At 55.9% G+C, this 15,666-nt stretch overlaps 1 protein-coding gene across 1 annotated transcript; it reads right to left on the bottom strand.

Moving 5' to 3' along the window:
* Window positions 1-6,499: 6,499 nt before the first annotated feature.
* LOC112109054 (tyrosine-protein kinase Fer-like) lies at window positions 6,500-14,527 on the bottom strand. The gene is made up of 9 exons (XM_026656236.1): window positions 14,261-14,527; window positions 13,245-13,373; window positions 12,789-12,842; window positions 8,643-8,761; window positions 8,456-8,550; window positions 8,033-8,156; window positions 7,655-7,812; window positions 7,082-7,204; window positions 6,500-6,642 (listed from the first exon to the last, which is right to left on the bottom strand). The coding sequence occupies exons 1-9, from the start codon at window positions 14,525-14,527 to the stop codon at window positions 6,500-6,502; spliced, it is 1,212 nt and encodes a 403-aa protein (XP_026512021.1).
* Between the last annotated feature and the right edge of the window lie 1,139 nt (window positions 14,528-15,666).

Genomic DNA, 15,666 nt, shown 5'->3' with positions numbered 1-15,666 from the left:
CGCTCAGCACCCAGCTTTCCCCGTCCAATACCATCAATCCAGTAGCCTGCGAGACCCCCACCAACACAGGCGCCGGCTTCTAATTTTCCCCGGAGATGCTTAATCCACCGTTCAGCCCCAGGCCCTGCCCTCACTCCACCCCTTCCCCTAAGCACCCATCCCCACCCCACCTCTTCCCACCCCACCGCTGCCCCCAAGTCCCCACCCCGCCTCTTCCTGCCCCCTCCCCTGAGCGCGCCCCATCCCCACTCCTCCCCTTCCCTCCCGGTGTCTCCTGCACGCTGTTCTGTGCTGGAGTTGATCGGCAGGTGGGAGTGCGGGGGAGGGAGGGTAGCTGGCTGCCGGTGGGTGCTAAGCACCCGCTAATTTTTCTCCATGGGTGCTCCAGCCCTGGAGCACCCATGGAGTCAGCACCTATGCCCACAAAGATCATGGACCCATTGCTCTGTGCAGACACATTGTGAGAGACAGGCCCCCGGCCCGAGGAGCTTACAGACTCAGGATACAAGACAGACAACAGACGGATTGTTACCTCTGTTTTTACAAATGGGGAAACTGAGGCACGGAGAAACGACGTGACTTGCCCAGGGTCACACAGGAAGTCTGTGGCAGAGCAGGCATTGAACCCAGTGTTCCCAGGCTAGTTCCCAAACCACTGGGCCTTCCTGTCACAACTCAGGGCAACTGCACCTGTATTCCTCCTCTATGATCCCACAGGGTCTCCCATGCTAGGCTCCAGACTCCCCAGCCATCACCGCCCTTGGGTAGAGACCTGCTTCTCTCCCCCTTCTGGCCTGGCTATTGCCAGGCTGAGGAGTGCCTTGCCTTCACGGTGCTATCCGACTACCTCAGCAGGCCTGCACGGCTCCTCTCCGCAGAGACAGGACCCAGTGTAACCGCCCCAGTTCTAAGCTACCACGCCACTCTTTCCCGGCGAGCACATTTTATTCCTAAGGTAAAAGCAACACAGAGAAAACATATTTACAATCATAAAAGAACCTACACGTGTGCTGATAAGAGATCACCCCAACTCCAACGTGGGCTCCGGCAGGTGAGCAGTGCTTCAAACCCCACAAAGGGGTGTCCTAGTGGGGTGTGGGGGGGTGTCTCATGTTCATTACACCCTTTTGCTCAGATTAAGAGCAACCCTTCTGTGATGAGCCTGTGACAAGGTGATCAGCCAGCCAACGGGTCTCTTCTAAAGGCGGGATTTGGGGTGTGTCCTTTGCTTTTCCCTCTCCCTCCAAGTGTTTACATGTGAGGGGAATTTCTTAGGAGTGTCCCCCAAAGTCCTTCATCTTCCTGATAGCTGCATTAGTCCCGTCTTCATCCTAAAGCAGTTCCATACAGTCCCATAAACTTTTGCATTGTGAATAAATTGGGCTCCTAAAAACCCTAATTCAACAAGGTTTGTCCAGAATAGTGCAGGAATTCACCAGCTGCTGCGCGTTCTCTCTCTCCCGTGCCAGGGATCAGTGAAGGAAGCCCTACCACAAAGAGGCTTGCGGGGCTGCAGAATTGAAAAAAAGAAATTGAGTGGGTTTTCTGGAAGGGACTGCCAAGCTATCAGCATTTGCTTGGGGCGGGGGGACGCTCCAGCACGAAGCGGAGAGAAAAAAAATGGAGGGACACTTGAGGGTAGGCTGGTGGGAGAACAAACGATTGATGTCTGTGTGTAATTTCCACACAGCAAGCAGGGAGGAAACCTGAGCTGCCAAAAACTGCAGCCATCGGCGTGGAAAATTTTTACCTAGCGCTGTTGAATTAGAGACATCTCCAGGCGTTACATTAAAATATAGGGCCAGCCCCACAGCTAGTATAAATTGGGATAGCCCCCTTGACTCGGATGGAGCTACCCCAGCTGAGGATCTGGCCTCTGCTCCTTGGTATCTTGTCTTTCCTTATTTAAAAGGACGAGCTCGTTAGAGCAGGGAATGCATTTGTATCAATGTTTGTAAAGGGCTGGGAAAGTTCCTGTCCTATTAATACGAATACTGCCCTGCTACCCACAATCCTCTGCCCTTCCACAGCATCACAGGCTCTCTGGCCGCCATTCGTGAGTTTAGCCTCACACCGCCCTTAGGAGGTAGGTTATTATATCCATTTTACAGGTGGGGAAACTGAGGCACAGAGCAGGGCAGGGACGCTGTGGCAGAGAGGCATTGAGCCCACGAGGCCTGACTCTCACTCCCGCCCTGCTCTAATCCCTAGACCGTTCTCTTCACATCCGGGGAACTGGAGGCAGCCCTTCAAGGAGGAAGGACAAGCTTGGCCTTGGCCTGGAGATGTGGTTCAATTCCCAGCTCAGCCAACAACTTCTTGGGGGACCCTGGATTCCTGGCTCCCAGGCCGACGCTCAGACCGCCCTAGCTCCGTACATGGCCAACGGCAGCGACAGCTTCTCCTCCCCACCTCCATGCTGCTGCTCGGCCAGTGGGGCTCAACCCTGCCCTGGAAGGGGAGAGCTCACATGCCACGCCATGGCCCATGTGGTCACTGGCCTCCCCGCTGAGGCCGCCAGCCATCCTGGTGTTCCGCAGAGACGCCGAGCTGCTGGCGTGCTGCCAGATGAAATAAAAGTGCCAGGCGTTGGGGTCTCAAGGGCTTTGTTTAAGATGAAATTCTTCCCTAGTCACGGGACTCCAGGAGCTGGAGCTTCAAGCTTAGCACCAAACGTCATGAGAGCCGGCAACTGAAAATCAACAGTGAAACCCTGGAGCGTAATTCCCTGGGGCTTTAACCAGCCAGAAAGGGAAGAGCCACGTCTTTCCCCCTAGCCTTTCGTACTCCAGCCCGTGCAGCCGTGGGACCCATCAACCCTTTCCAGACTGCAGCGCTTTTCCTTTGCCACAGCCTCGCTTTCCCTGGAGGAGCTGGCAAGGCTTTGGAGGACCTGGCTAATCATAAAGCCAACTCACGGCCGACCCTTAAACCTGCAGCTCTCCGAATCAATCGAGAGGCTGGAAAGAGCCTCGGGCAATAGCCCCCCTCTAACAAGCAGGGGCTTCGAGCCCAGCTGGCTTGCTCACATCCATGCGTAGTGCTCAGCGCTGGTGCAGCCGGTGCGGCCTTGGGCTGGATTCGAACCTGTGCCCAGGAGGCTCGGGCCGGCAGGGTGTTTATCGAAGGGCCATCGATAGGGAGTGCAATCTAGCACCATCTGCATCCTTTGCTCCCGTAATCAGCTGTTCCTCATTGACAAGCGCCTTCGATCAACACAGCTGTGAGATAAGAGGAGCCTGTCTGTGGGGTTGATTACTGTTCCACTGGAGAGCGCTCCGGGGTTTCATGGCAAAGCCTCGGCTGTGTCTTAATTAAAGTCGCTGGCTGGGGAAACGGGAGGCAGGTGCGTCATCCCAGGGGCTGCCTGAGTGTGTGTGGTGATGCAGAAGGGGCCAGGTTGCCACCCACTCTCTGGGGGTCAGAGTCTCAGAGGTTCCCCTTGCGGGGGACTTGCTACAGCCCCGAGCTTAGGTGGGTAAGACAGATAATGTGCAAAATCTTGGGCAGGCACCGCTGCAGAACAGCTGGGGGAGCAAAGGGGTGGACGAACTGGAGATGCTGCAGAACAGCTGGCGGGTGGGGGGGGGGGGCCTAGGGGCGGGGGGAACGGGGGATAGGAAAATGTATTTCTCTCTGTCCCACGCCGGGAGCCCAGACAGATGCGCAGTCGGGAGCAGAGGATGTAGGACAGGAGCGCTGGGGTTGAACGTGTGTGCGTGGGGAACGTACGGCCCTTCTAGGGCCATCGGTTCTCTCCGCTCGCCAGGGCTGGAGGAGCTGCTCTCCGTGCAAGCCACGGCTGGTTGGGGTGGACACTGGCCCGCAGAAGGGTCTCGCTTCCAGCTCATCATCGCTTTGCAGGGCCCAGGAGGGAAAGGGACAAACTGGGTGAGCGTCACACCCAGGCCTCACGCTACCTGGCCCCTCTGCTGCTAGAGATGCCCATGCACACGGTGACCATCTCAAACTGCACCTTCTAGCCCCGGCAGCGCAAGGACCACATGGCGCTCGAGACAAAGGGCGGGGCGGGACAGAGGCCCGGGGAGAGGAAGTGGTTGCCACAAGCAGGTGTCCTGTGTCCTAGTCCAGTGCTCGGTCCACTAGGCCATGCAGCCCAGCGCCTGCCCTCTAGCCTGGGATTCTGCCTCTCTGCAGCTATCAGAGCTCATTAAACTGAAGGGGGGAAAAATAGCCAACAGGCTGGGCATCCGCATCCAGCCGAGACATCAGCCAGACCCAGGGCGAGGGCTCCAGGACCCCGGGCCCGAGCAGATCTGGCTGCTCCGACCCCTTTGTCATAACAGTTTAGATGGAGGACGCCGGACCAGGGAATTATCGGTCGTGCGCCGCTTCCAGGCTTAGCCCTTCGGAGGGCAACACACAGCCAGCACGCCTGGGGGTTAGAAGACAGGCCTGGATGTGGAGAGATGCTGCTCCCATCCTCGGGGGTCTGTCTCTGGAGGGCACGACTCAGGGGGGCATCCCGCGGCAGGGGCGTCGAGAGATCGGCTTTCCCTTCAGGGCCGCCGCTTGCGGGATGTACCCTGGCAAGCCTGTGCCCTGAGCCGTTAGCATTTACAAAGCGCTATAAATCAGGTTATAAATCAACGCGCTTGCTAAATGGGCCAAAAAAACCAACAGCCAGGGCCTTATCTCGCTCCCACCTGGCCAAACACAACTGGCTGCACATCACGGCCTGTAATGAGCGTCATTTGGACTGTGCGTGTTTTTCTAATTGTTCTGCTTTTGCTCGGTGGCACAAGGATTTTTAATTTCCTCTTTCTATTTAACTATCACTCATCCTCTGCATTACACACTTCGTTTATCCCAGTGATTTCCCCCTACAAACAACCTCTAACGAGGACCAGCGAGCCCAGAATAGGTTATCTAGGGAGGTGGTGGAATCCCCGTCCCTGGAGGTGGGACGAACACCTGTCAGGCATGATCTAGGTTTACTTGGTCCTGCCTCAGCGCATGGGGCAGGACGAGATGATCTCTCGAGGTCTCTTCCAGCCCTACATTTCTATGATTCTACGATCACCCAGGCTCTTATCATTGCCAGACGAGAAGGTGGATCTTGACAAGAGATTAGCCCATTCAGAGCCAAACATTCCCACCATTGTGGGGGGTGGGGGGAAGGATTTGGATCAGGTGTTCCCGATAAGATTCAAAAACCGATACGAAGCCGTGTGTTTTTTCCATGTATCGCACCGTTAAGCCTGCGGAACCCATTGCCACAACAGATTGGTGAGGTCAAGCGGTTAGCAGGATTCCGAAGAGGAAGCCAGATGGCCTAGGTATATTTAATCCTGCCACAGAGCGTGGGGATGGACTCGCTGACCTGTGGAGATGGCTTCCAGCCCTGCATGTCTGTGATTTATACGGCTAATGAGACCATACAGAGGTATTATAGCTCATACTAATCATCAAGAGATTGGAAGGGCAATAAACCTTTTTGTGTCAGCGCATAAACCAACCTCTAATTACTGTGGGAAAAGAGGAGATTTCTGCAGGGGAAGGTTATTCCTACGGCAGGGTTCTTGCACTTTTCTCTGAAGCGGCTGGGGCTGGCCAATGCCAGAGACCGGACACTTGGCTAGACGGCCCTTGGATCCATTGGCACCATCTCCGTGGGGGCTCCAGGACTCAAGCACCCATGGAAAAAAAAATAGTGGGTGCTCAGCACCCATCAGTCACAGCTGTTTGGAGGCGCCGATGATCTGCTGTTTGGTGGCTGGGAAAGGCACTTGGGGGAGGGTGGAAAGCAGCGAGCAGAAATCGGGGACCTCGGGGGAGGGGTTAGAGCCAGGGCGGGAAGAGGCGGAGTGAAGGCGGAGCCTCTGGGGAGGGGGCGGAGCAAGGGCAGGGCCTTGGGAGTCGGGGCGGGGCCTCGTTCATGGAGGTGAACCCACGCTGGAGTCCGATGTTCACAGAACCGTTCAATCCACAGGCCAAACCCAGACCAGAGCAGCAGTGACCAGGACTTCACGGAAGACAATGAAGCAGCGCCCAGGCCTGGACTGGCCCAAACGTTGTCGCATTACCACCTGCATTCGGAACGTCTCCATCGGCTGCGCAGGGAACTCTCTGTGACGCACGCCCGGGTGGCTCAGCCCTTGTGGGATTAAACTCACCTTCAGAAGTGGAGACCACATCTGAAGTTCAGGACAAGAAAAATCACCAACGTTCCTCACTGATGAGCCAATCGGGAAGCCGAGTTGGTGCCTAGCCTGCCCAACCGGCTCAGGGGGGGAATCATTTTGACCTTCGCCGCAGCCAATCATTTGGCAGAGGAGCTCTGATTGGTTAACGGCGGCATGTAACGGAAATATTTAAAGTGGGTTCAAACCACCAGCCCTTCTAGGAACCAAGCTCCAAGTATCGAGATGAAGGGCCAGGGGGGAAGGCCTGGAGCAAAGGCATTGAGAGGCTTTATATAGATTATTTCGGGGGGGAGGGTGGATACATATTACAAAGGGGACGTGGAGGCCCGTGGTCACTCAGAGTTCCAGTGGAGCTGCGTCATCTCCTGATGGATGGCGCTGAACTTGGGGCGCAGGCTGGGACTGGCTTCCCAGCACCTCAGCATCACGTCGTAAACTTCCACCGGGCAGCGCGGAGGAGCTCGCATGCGGAAACCTGCCAAGGCAAGAGAGGCTGGAGACACGCAGCACGGGGCGGGGGGGGGGGGGGGGAGGGGCGGGGGGGGGGGGGGGGTAGCTGTGTGGGGGGCTGGGGACTAGGGCAGGAGGTACGTTATGATTCTCTGCACCTTGAAGTCTTTAAACCCTGATTTGAGGACTTCAATAGCTCAGACATAGGTCAGGGGTTTGTTACAGGAGTGGGTGGGTGAGATTCTGTGGCCTGCGTTGTGCAGGAGGTCAGACTAGATGATCATAATGGTCCCTTCTGACCTTGAAGTCTATGACTCTATGATTGTCTGTACTGCAGCAGAACCAGGAACTGAACCTGGCCTCCTGAGCCTTAAGCACATGGCCACCCCCCCTCCCCGTTAGCTCAGGGATGTGCCCCTTGTCCAGGACCCGTGCTGTGATAAACGCCAGTTCGCGCTACTTGCCTCGCTCCACCTGGCTCACCACCTGCTGGTTCGACATGCCGGGGTAGGGGGTGGCCCCCAGGCTGAAGATCTCCCACAGCAGGACCCCGTAGCTCCAGACGTCGCTCTCCGTCGAGTACCGGCCTGCCATCAACCCACACAGGGGACATTAGTGAAAGGGGCCCAATCCCATAGCCCTTTGTCACGCGATCGGCGGGGTTACCCGTGAGGGTAGGGTAGCCACTGACGCGTCCCCAGAATACAGGACACTCCAGTGGTGTCGTCCTGAATGAGAAAAGTACCGGGACTTCCAGATCTGCCTGGGCCCGCCCCTGCCTGGGGGATCCTGCCTTCATCAGTGAGGTCGCACCGGGGAGGGCGGATCAGCGCGCTCTGCACCAGAGCATCCTCCCTGTGATACCAGACAAACTCAGGAGAAAAATTGCTCCAGTCCCCTCAAACCCCAGTAGGGGGCAAGTTGTTGGCCTTGACCAGCCCCCCCCTGCCCCGGACCTTCCTGGGCCCAGGCCCCTTCCTCCTGCCCCGACCGCTGTAAAAGCTCAGCGAGGAGCGAGCTGTTCCCGCGCCCCTGACCGTATCTCAGAGCCTCCGGCGCCGTCCACTTGATGGGAATGTGCTTCATTCCTCCCCGGGAGGCGTAGACGCCATTGGCCTCCTGCCGCGACATGCCGAAGTCACTGATCTTTAGCACGTTGCCTTCCCCCACCAGGCAGTTCCTGGCCGCCAGGTCCCTGCGGGGAGAGGACGAAGGGCTAGACGCACCCGGGCGCTGGCTGGGTACTCCCTGGATGCAGCAGGCAGGACTGGCCAGCCGGGGAGCTGGACACGGAACCTTACTGCTGGACTTTGTTCACTCTTCGGGGCAATTGTTAACCCGCTGGGTGCCCGGGGTGTCACTTTAGCCTCCCAGCGGGTGCAATTCTCCCTGCCGCAAGGGGGTCTCACCCATACCTGTGGATGCAACCGTTGCTCTCCAGATAGGCCATCCCTGCTGCTGCCTGAACTGCAAAGTGGATGAGGTCTTGAACCCAGAGCCGGCTCCCCTCGGAGCGGAGGAACGATAAGAAATCCCCACCTAGGTGGGGGGGGGGGGGGGGGAGAGAACGAAAGAACAAAAGACCCAGATGATCCATGCCCGTCACGCCAACTCCCCAGCTAGGGCTGGATTTCAACCTGCAGTGAAACTCAAACGCCCCTTTCGCTTGGTTTTGCACAGGAAATAGGGCATGCATGCACTTCAGGCTGCGACCACTAGGCGGTGACATTCCCAACCCTGTTGCAGCAGACCTGACATTGCACCCAGGAGGCAAGGTGCATTGGGGTCACAGGCAGACACGCAGAGCATGCGGTTACGCAGAGAGTTCTCCTGCTCACCGGACACCAGCTCCATGACGATGAAGACAGGCTGTTTCCGGGCACAGACGCCAATAATCCGGACGACGTTCGGGTGGCTGTAGCGCCTCACGATCCTTAGAAACAGGAAGGAGCAGAGGCATGAGCCACTGAGCCAACAGGGCGGGACCATTGCCCATTGGTCCGTCAGACCCCATTGCTGGCTGACCTGGCTTCCATGAGGAACTTGTGCTTGGTCTCCGGGGCCAGGGGCTCCCTGCAGGTTTTCACAGCCACGGGGGTGTTGTCGTATGACAGGCGGCCGCTATACACCTCCCCGAAATTCCCCTGGGGATGGAGAAACAGCGGTCGGGGGCAGTGATCAGGCAGCAGAGCAAGGCCTGCTCTGCATTACATGCCAAAGGGAAATCAGGCCAAGCCTCTCCATAGAGAGAGCACAGTGTGTGCACCCCCTCACTTGGCAGCATGCTGCAGCCACTCCCAGAACAAAAGGGCAGCTGTCTCCCCTCACCGACGGAGTGCTTAGAAATTTTAAGGGGCTGCGCACCCAATTCCTTCCCCTCAAACTATGTCAGGGTTTCAGCCTGCGAGCTCTGAAGGCTGGGCCTCCCAGCCACACCGACCTGCTGCCAATGTGCCCTTGCTGGGAAGGATTCCCCTCTAGGGATGAAAAGAGAGTTTGGCCCATTCAGTCCTTCTGTTCTCTGCAGGTTCCTAGACAGAGCCCCTCACCTTGGTATCTGGGCACGTCGCCTTGCTTTCTCTTTTGAGGCTGCAAGTGAAGCGGGGCCCACAGCACGGGTGAGTTTTTGTGCTGCCAACCCCTGTCCTGCAGACATCATCCTGACACCCGCCAGCTCATTTCGCAGAGGCCACTGAGCTCCCAGTGACGTCAGGGCTGCACCTGAGATGCCAATCACAGCACCGAACAACAAATCTTACTGCTCAGCGGCTGTGTGGCCTAGCGGATAGAGCACTGGGAGTCGGGAGGATCCGGGTGCTATTCCAAGCTCTGCCACTAGGGTGACCTTGGGCAAGTCACTTCCCCTCTCTATGTCTCAGTTTCCCCATCTGCAAAATGGGAATAATGGTACCCGCTTCCTTTGCCAAGTGCTTGGCGCTCTAATGATGAAAAGTGCTAGATAAGAACTAGGGATTATGATGTAGGATCCCGATGTCCCACTGCTGCTGACTGACATGACAGACACCACAGACCCTTCCCACCATTATCCTTCCCTCCCCTTCCCTTAGCAAGGCGTATTATACTCCTGTCCACTCTCCAACCCCCTAGACCCACCGCCCCTCATCATTGCTCCGAGAGCCTTTTATGGGACGCAGCAGCACGAAACCATCAGATCCGTATTTCATAACACGGGACAAAGACGGGATGGCAGCTGCTGTATGAAATATTCACGTTGCCCTGTGGTTAGTGTCATTATCTCAGTGCTGAGGACGTAGCTAACAAAAGGGACTAGGAAGTGAATGCCTGAGGCAGATACAAGCACCACAGAGAGGTGTAACTTTTAAAGGGATTTTGTCCATATGTTACTAGATACGGCGGAGGCAACGAGAAGATACATTTATAGTTCCCTCTAGAGCATAGTAATGTCAGGCTGCAAGGGACCTCAAGAGGTCCACTGTTTAGTCCAGTCCCCTGCACTGAGGCAGGGCTAAGTATTATCTAGACCATCCCTGACCGGTGTTTGGAGCTTTTTAAGAGCAATTTAGACAGTGATGGAGATTCCACAACCTCCCTGGCTCATTTGTTCTAGTGCTTAACTACTCTGAAAAATCTCTCTTGCTGCAGTTTAAGCCTGTTTCTTCTTGTCCTGTCCTCAGTGGTTAAGGAGAACAATTTATCACCCTCTTCTTTATAACAACCTTCTATGTCCTTGAAGACTGTGGTCACGTCCCCCCTCAGTCTTCTCCAGACGAAACAAACCCATTTTTTTCAGCTTTCCCTCATAGATCATGTTTTCTAATCCTTTAAATCCTTTTTGTTGCTCTCCTCTGGACTTGCTTCCATTTTTTCCACGTCTTTCCTGAAACGTGGTGCCTGAAACCCAATGCAGTACTCCACTTGAGGCCTTATCAGTGCTGAGTACAGCGCGGGGGTGGGCAACCTTTTTGGCCCGAGGGCCACATCTGGGTATGGAAGCTAGAGCGCCGGAGTGGGGCAAGCCCCAGACCCCGCTCCCCAGCAGGAGCTCGAGGGCTGGATTAAAACATCTGGTGGGCCGGATGCAGCCTGCGGGCCGTAGTTTGCCCACCCCTGGTATAGCGGAAGAATTACATCTTGGGCCTTGCTTACAATACTCCTGTTAATACAGCCCAGAATGAGGTTCACTTTTCCTGCAACAGTGTTGACTCACATTTAATTTGTGATTCACTATAACCCCCAGAACCTTTTCTGCAGTACTCCTTCCTAGACAGTCATTTTCCATTTGTGCAATTCATAGAATCATAGAATACCAGGGTTGGAAGGGACCTCAGGAGGTCATCTAGTCCAACCCCCTGCTCAAAGCAGGACCAATCCCCAGACAGATTTTTGCCCCAGATCCCTAAATGGCCCCCTCAAGGATTGAACTCGCAACCCTAGGTTTAGCAGGCCAATGCTCAAACCACTGAGCTATCCCCCCCCCTGTTGATTATTCCTTCCTAAGTGGAGTATTTTGCATTGCCCCTTACTGGATTTCATCCTATTTATTTCAAGCCCTTTCTCCAGTTTGTCATATTTTACATACTACTGAGCACATGGAAACAGATTTTCAGGGGCTTATAATTTTGTCAAATTTGAGTGGAATTTCCAGGAAACAGGCATTTCAATGACCCTAGGGTGACTCTCCTGCAAAATACACTCCCTGCTTCAAAGCATGGATGTGTTAGAGCTTTGCAATAAAAGGGTTGGAGAATTCTTTTAATACGAGCAAAACAATCCCTAATCACGTTCTTGGAAATGAGCGAACCATTTTAGCTGCAACTTGCCAAAGATATCAGCTTGAGGCAAATGCCCAGCATGGGAAATTTCACCCCAAATGGCTCAAGGTTGTTAAAGTGATATGCAACTGAAACCAGCGTCTTAGAGTGGAACGTGCGGGACGACTTTAATTCTAAGCATTGCTACCAGATCCGCCTAGGATATTATAGACGCACACGGAGAAAACTCACCCCCAAATTGGGGGGTGTAAGAGTAAATGCAAATCTGAGTCCCTGGCTCTGGAAGCTGAATCCCATCCCTGCCTCCCAGTCACCTGTGGCATCTGTAGCTCCAAACTCTGATGCTTTTACTTTTAGGGTACTACTCCTTTAAGCTTCCAAAAAGAAACCCCTCTGTGTGTGGAGAGAGAGAAGCCATTTGCTAAGTTAGAATCATAGAAATCTCAGGTTTCAAGAACCCCGAGGGGGTCATCCGGGCCAGCCCCCCGCGCTGGGGCAGAATCAAGTAAACCTATAATCGGCCCTGACGATGGTTTGTCCAATCTGTCCTTAAAAACCTCCAGCAATGGCGATTCCGCCACCTCCCTTGGACGCCCGTTCCCCTGAGAGTTGGAAAGCTTTTCCTAACATCTAACCTAAATCTCCCTTGCTGCAAATGGAGCCCACTGCTTCTTCAGTGGCCAAGGAGAACAATTGATCCCCGTCCTCTTCATAACACCCTGAAGATATTTGAAGACTGTCATCAGCTCCCCATTCAGTCTTTTCCCTCAAGACTAGACATACCCAGTTTTATTAACCTTTCCTCATAGATCGAGTTTTCACTTTTGCTGCTCTCCGCTGGACTTTCTCCAATTTGTCCACATCTTTCCTGAAGTGCGAGACCCAGAACTGGACACAGGACTCCAGCTGAGACCTCACCAATACCAAGCAGAGGGGGATAATTACCTTCCGTGCCTTACATACAACACTTCTGTTGATACACCCCAGAATGATGTTAGCCTTTTCCCCAACCGCGTCGCATTGCTGACTCGTATTTATCCACTAGACCCCCCCAGCTCCTTTTCAGCAAGACGACCGCCGAGCCAGTTATTCCCTTTTTTTTGAAGTTGTGCCTTTGGTTTTTCCTTCCTACATTTAGAACTTTGCACCTGCCTTCGCTGAGTTTCATTTTTGCCGCAGCACGGTGTGGGATGCACACACTGCTCTCCCCAGGGGGATGGTGGACCTGATGCTCATTTATATACTAGAGGCACAGAGAGGGGCGGTGACTCGCCCAAGGCCAGGCAGGCAGGAAGTGGCACAGGTAGGAACAGCGCCCTGGTGTCCTGACGGTCAGATTGCTGCCCTGTCCACAATTAACATCAGGCTTCCTGTGCGGAGCAGTACACGGCTAACAGCCGAGAACGGAGTCACTTACGCTGCCCAGCAGCTCCCCCAGCACCACGTCTTCATGGCTCAGGTCCCACTTGGCCTACAAAAGAACAAGGCGCCGGACAATAAGGGCTGGAGACAATAGCGCTGATCGCTTGCGTGGTGGGGCTGATCCTGCTCAGGGGCAAAGTCCCCTCGTTGACTGTGGGGAGGGGATCGGGCCCCGGGGGACAATGGGGGCTGACAAGGGTTGGAGCAAACACGGAGAAATGAGCCTGACTCTGGGGCCGGCCCAAAATTTTCCATCCAAGCTGTTTTTCACATCCACTCTTATAACCTTACCCATGGGGGCCCCCATGCCCACCAAGGGGGGGGAGTGGAGCAGAGGTTAACCCCTTGTTACTGCCCCGTCCCCCATTGCAAGCCCCCACTGGATCTCTGCCATACCCCCCACCCTCACCCGGCTGGGGGTCCCGGGCATGCAGCAGCGCAGCGGGCTTACCTTGGCGACCGGGTTCCGCAGGAGGAACGGGCACTTCGTGGTGAGCACCTGGCGTGATTGCAGATGGTGGTGGATGAGCGAGGGGATGGTGGGGGCCCCCACCCCTCCAGGCTCAAACTGGTACCTGCCCTGCAGAAGAGCCCAGATCAGTACAGAGTGAGCAGGGGGAGGGGAGAAATCAGCTGATCAGCACAGAAGCTACCATTGCTGCTGATCGACAAGGGGAGTGTAGCGGCCAGGTTGGATGGGTCCCCCTCAGGGGTCCCCAAATTTTAAAAACCATGGGAGGGAGCAGGGAATCAGCTGCCTTAAGTGAGAAAGAGAGCGCACTGCCCTCTGCTGGAATGAATCAGAACTCCAGTGTGTGTGTGTTACAGGCCCTATACTGCTCCCAGCCGGTGGGGATTCTCCCATAGCAGGGGGGCCGTGTTTCTGGACCAGGAGGCTCTGAATTCCAGCCCCACTGCTGCTGTGCACTTCTGAGCGGCAACAGCTGGAAAGTCCCAGGTGGCCACTGATTTATTACCAAACCCTACATTTGCATAGCGGCCTTTATTCTATGCTCTAAAGATTTGGAGCCCGATTTTCCTTTATACGAAGGCCCCCTTTGCAGAGCGCTGGCCGCAGGATGAGGCCAGCAAATCAGCATCGCCATTTTACAGCTGGGGAAACTGAGGCACAAAGAGGTCTAGTGACTTGCCCACAGTCTCAGCCGGAAATAGAAGCCCAAGCATGTTCCTCTTTGGCGCTGCAAGTCCAGCCAGCGACCGCTGGAGGGATGGCCACAGAACTAAGCGGCTTGATCCAGAGAGATCAATTCAACTACACGAGCAAGCATGAGAACGCTCCTCCCACCAGGCTACCATGTGACAGCCAACGTCCGCGCGTCCTCGCTGGCCAGGCAGCACTCCTGGGGACTGGACGCCAGCTGTAGCCACTCCCCCGAGGCGAATAACCCTTTGGCAGGTTGGCCTGCAGGGCTCACCATCACGTCCCCTCCCCACCGAGCTCCTCACCTTCCGGCACTGGATGATGAAATGCCTGCACTGTCCTCCAGCCAGCGCGGACAGGACATGGGCTCCTGGCCTCCCCTGGCTTGCGCGGACCAAGAAATCCCCCTCGCTGGTCAGCAACGCCTGAGCCTCCTGTCTGGGGAGCGAGCCGTGGTACCAGTCCTGCTGGCCAAGGGGCCTCTGGGCCACCGGCACCAGCGGCATCGGAGGGGGCAGCTTGTGGTTGTGAGAGAACAGGAGAGAATCTAGGGTTAGATGCTCGCAGGGCATCCATCGGGCCCAGCCTTTTAAGAACTTCCTGCCTGGGAGAGGGGTTAGGGAGGCCGCAGACCAGAGCAGCCCTCTCCACACCATGCGCTGCCCCCTGCCAGCATGCCTCAATCCTACCCTGCAGCGCCCACCTCCCCAGCAGGACGCTCCGGGACCGTCACCCCCACCCAGCACTCCCACGCAGGGGCCAGGCCGTGCCAATGGACAGGGTGGGTCATTTGGGATGCGAATGCTTTTGCATTAAGTGGACCGAGACCTGCAAAAACTCATCTCATGCAGCGGCTACGGTGCAGCCCACAGCGGGGACCAACTTTCCATCCCCGCTGCTACACGCTGAATCTGGAGCAGCCGCCGTTCCCCGTGGTTAACTGCAACGTCACTGGATCATGGGAATTCCTCCCAGCCCAACACCAGGGCTTGAACCCGTGACCAGCAGAGCCCCAGGCTCCATAACTTGTCCGAAAGCTCAGGGACCAGCAACACCCCCTGAACTGTAACCAGCAGCTAAGCCTCCCCCCTGGATCACTTATGAGTTCCTATGGGGTTTATAAAGGACACACTTCTATGGGGCCTGCCTCCCCCTTTCTCTGCATTGTCGCACTATACCCGGATGGGTCTGATGGGGCGCAGCCTGTCATAAGTGCAGCCCCACGCGTATTTCTGGCACGAGGGGCAGCTCATCCTTCATTCCACGCAGCACCGGGCACGCGTAGGCCCTTGTAACCCAGCATGGGAACCTGCCACCCGGCCACCCTCCGGGGAGCCTGTCCAGGGGGACAATGGGGTATTATGACATCAGCAGTCACGTGAGACCGGCCAGACCCTGGGAGGAATGTGTACGTTAGAGACATGCTCAGAGTTACACCCCCAACAACAAGGGAGCGCCGGCTCCGCTGGCTCGGGCGTGTAAAGCCGGGCCGGAAAACGGTGAGCGTCCAACAGTCCGAGGCCGAAGGAAGACGACAGAAGCTGCCCCCAGATGACGTGGGAGGGTGTCCTAAAAGGAAAGCAGGTCAGCATCGGGGATCTGGCATTGAACAGAGCACGTTGGAGGGGGCAGCCTCGTAGAGCGGACCCCGTTTGATGGCGTTAACGCCGGGAAGTAGTCACATGACACAGGCCCTTTGTTAAAGAGACAT

The sequence above is a fragment of the Terrapene carolina genome, unplaced genomic scaffold (assembly GCF_002925995.2).
Source record: "Terrapene carolina triunguis isolate 2854851 unplaced genomic scaffold, T_m_triunguis-2.0 Scaffold227, whole genome shotgun sequence".
NCBI classification, from domain to species: Eukaryota; Metazoa; Chordata; order Testudines; family Emydidae; genus Terrapene; species Terrapene triunguis.
This window is presented reverse-complemented; position numbering and strand designations above follow the sequence as displayed.

Coding starts and splice junctions, on each gene's coding strand:
- LOC112109054 (XM_026656236.1), bottom strand. CDS start 14,527: ATGCCCTGCGAGCATCTAACCCTAGATTCTCTCCTGTTCTCTCACAAC. Junction 8,762..12,788: donor TGGGGGAGCTGCTGGGCAGC/GTAAGTGACTCC, acceptor CTCCATCCCCAG/GGGAATTTCGGGGAGGTGTA. Junction 6,643..7,081: donor GGTGAGCCAGGTGGAGCGAG/GCAAGTAGCGCG, acceptor TTGCCTTGGCAG/GTTTCCGCATGCGAGCTCCT.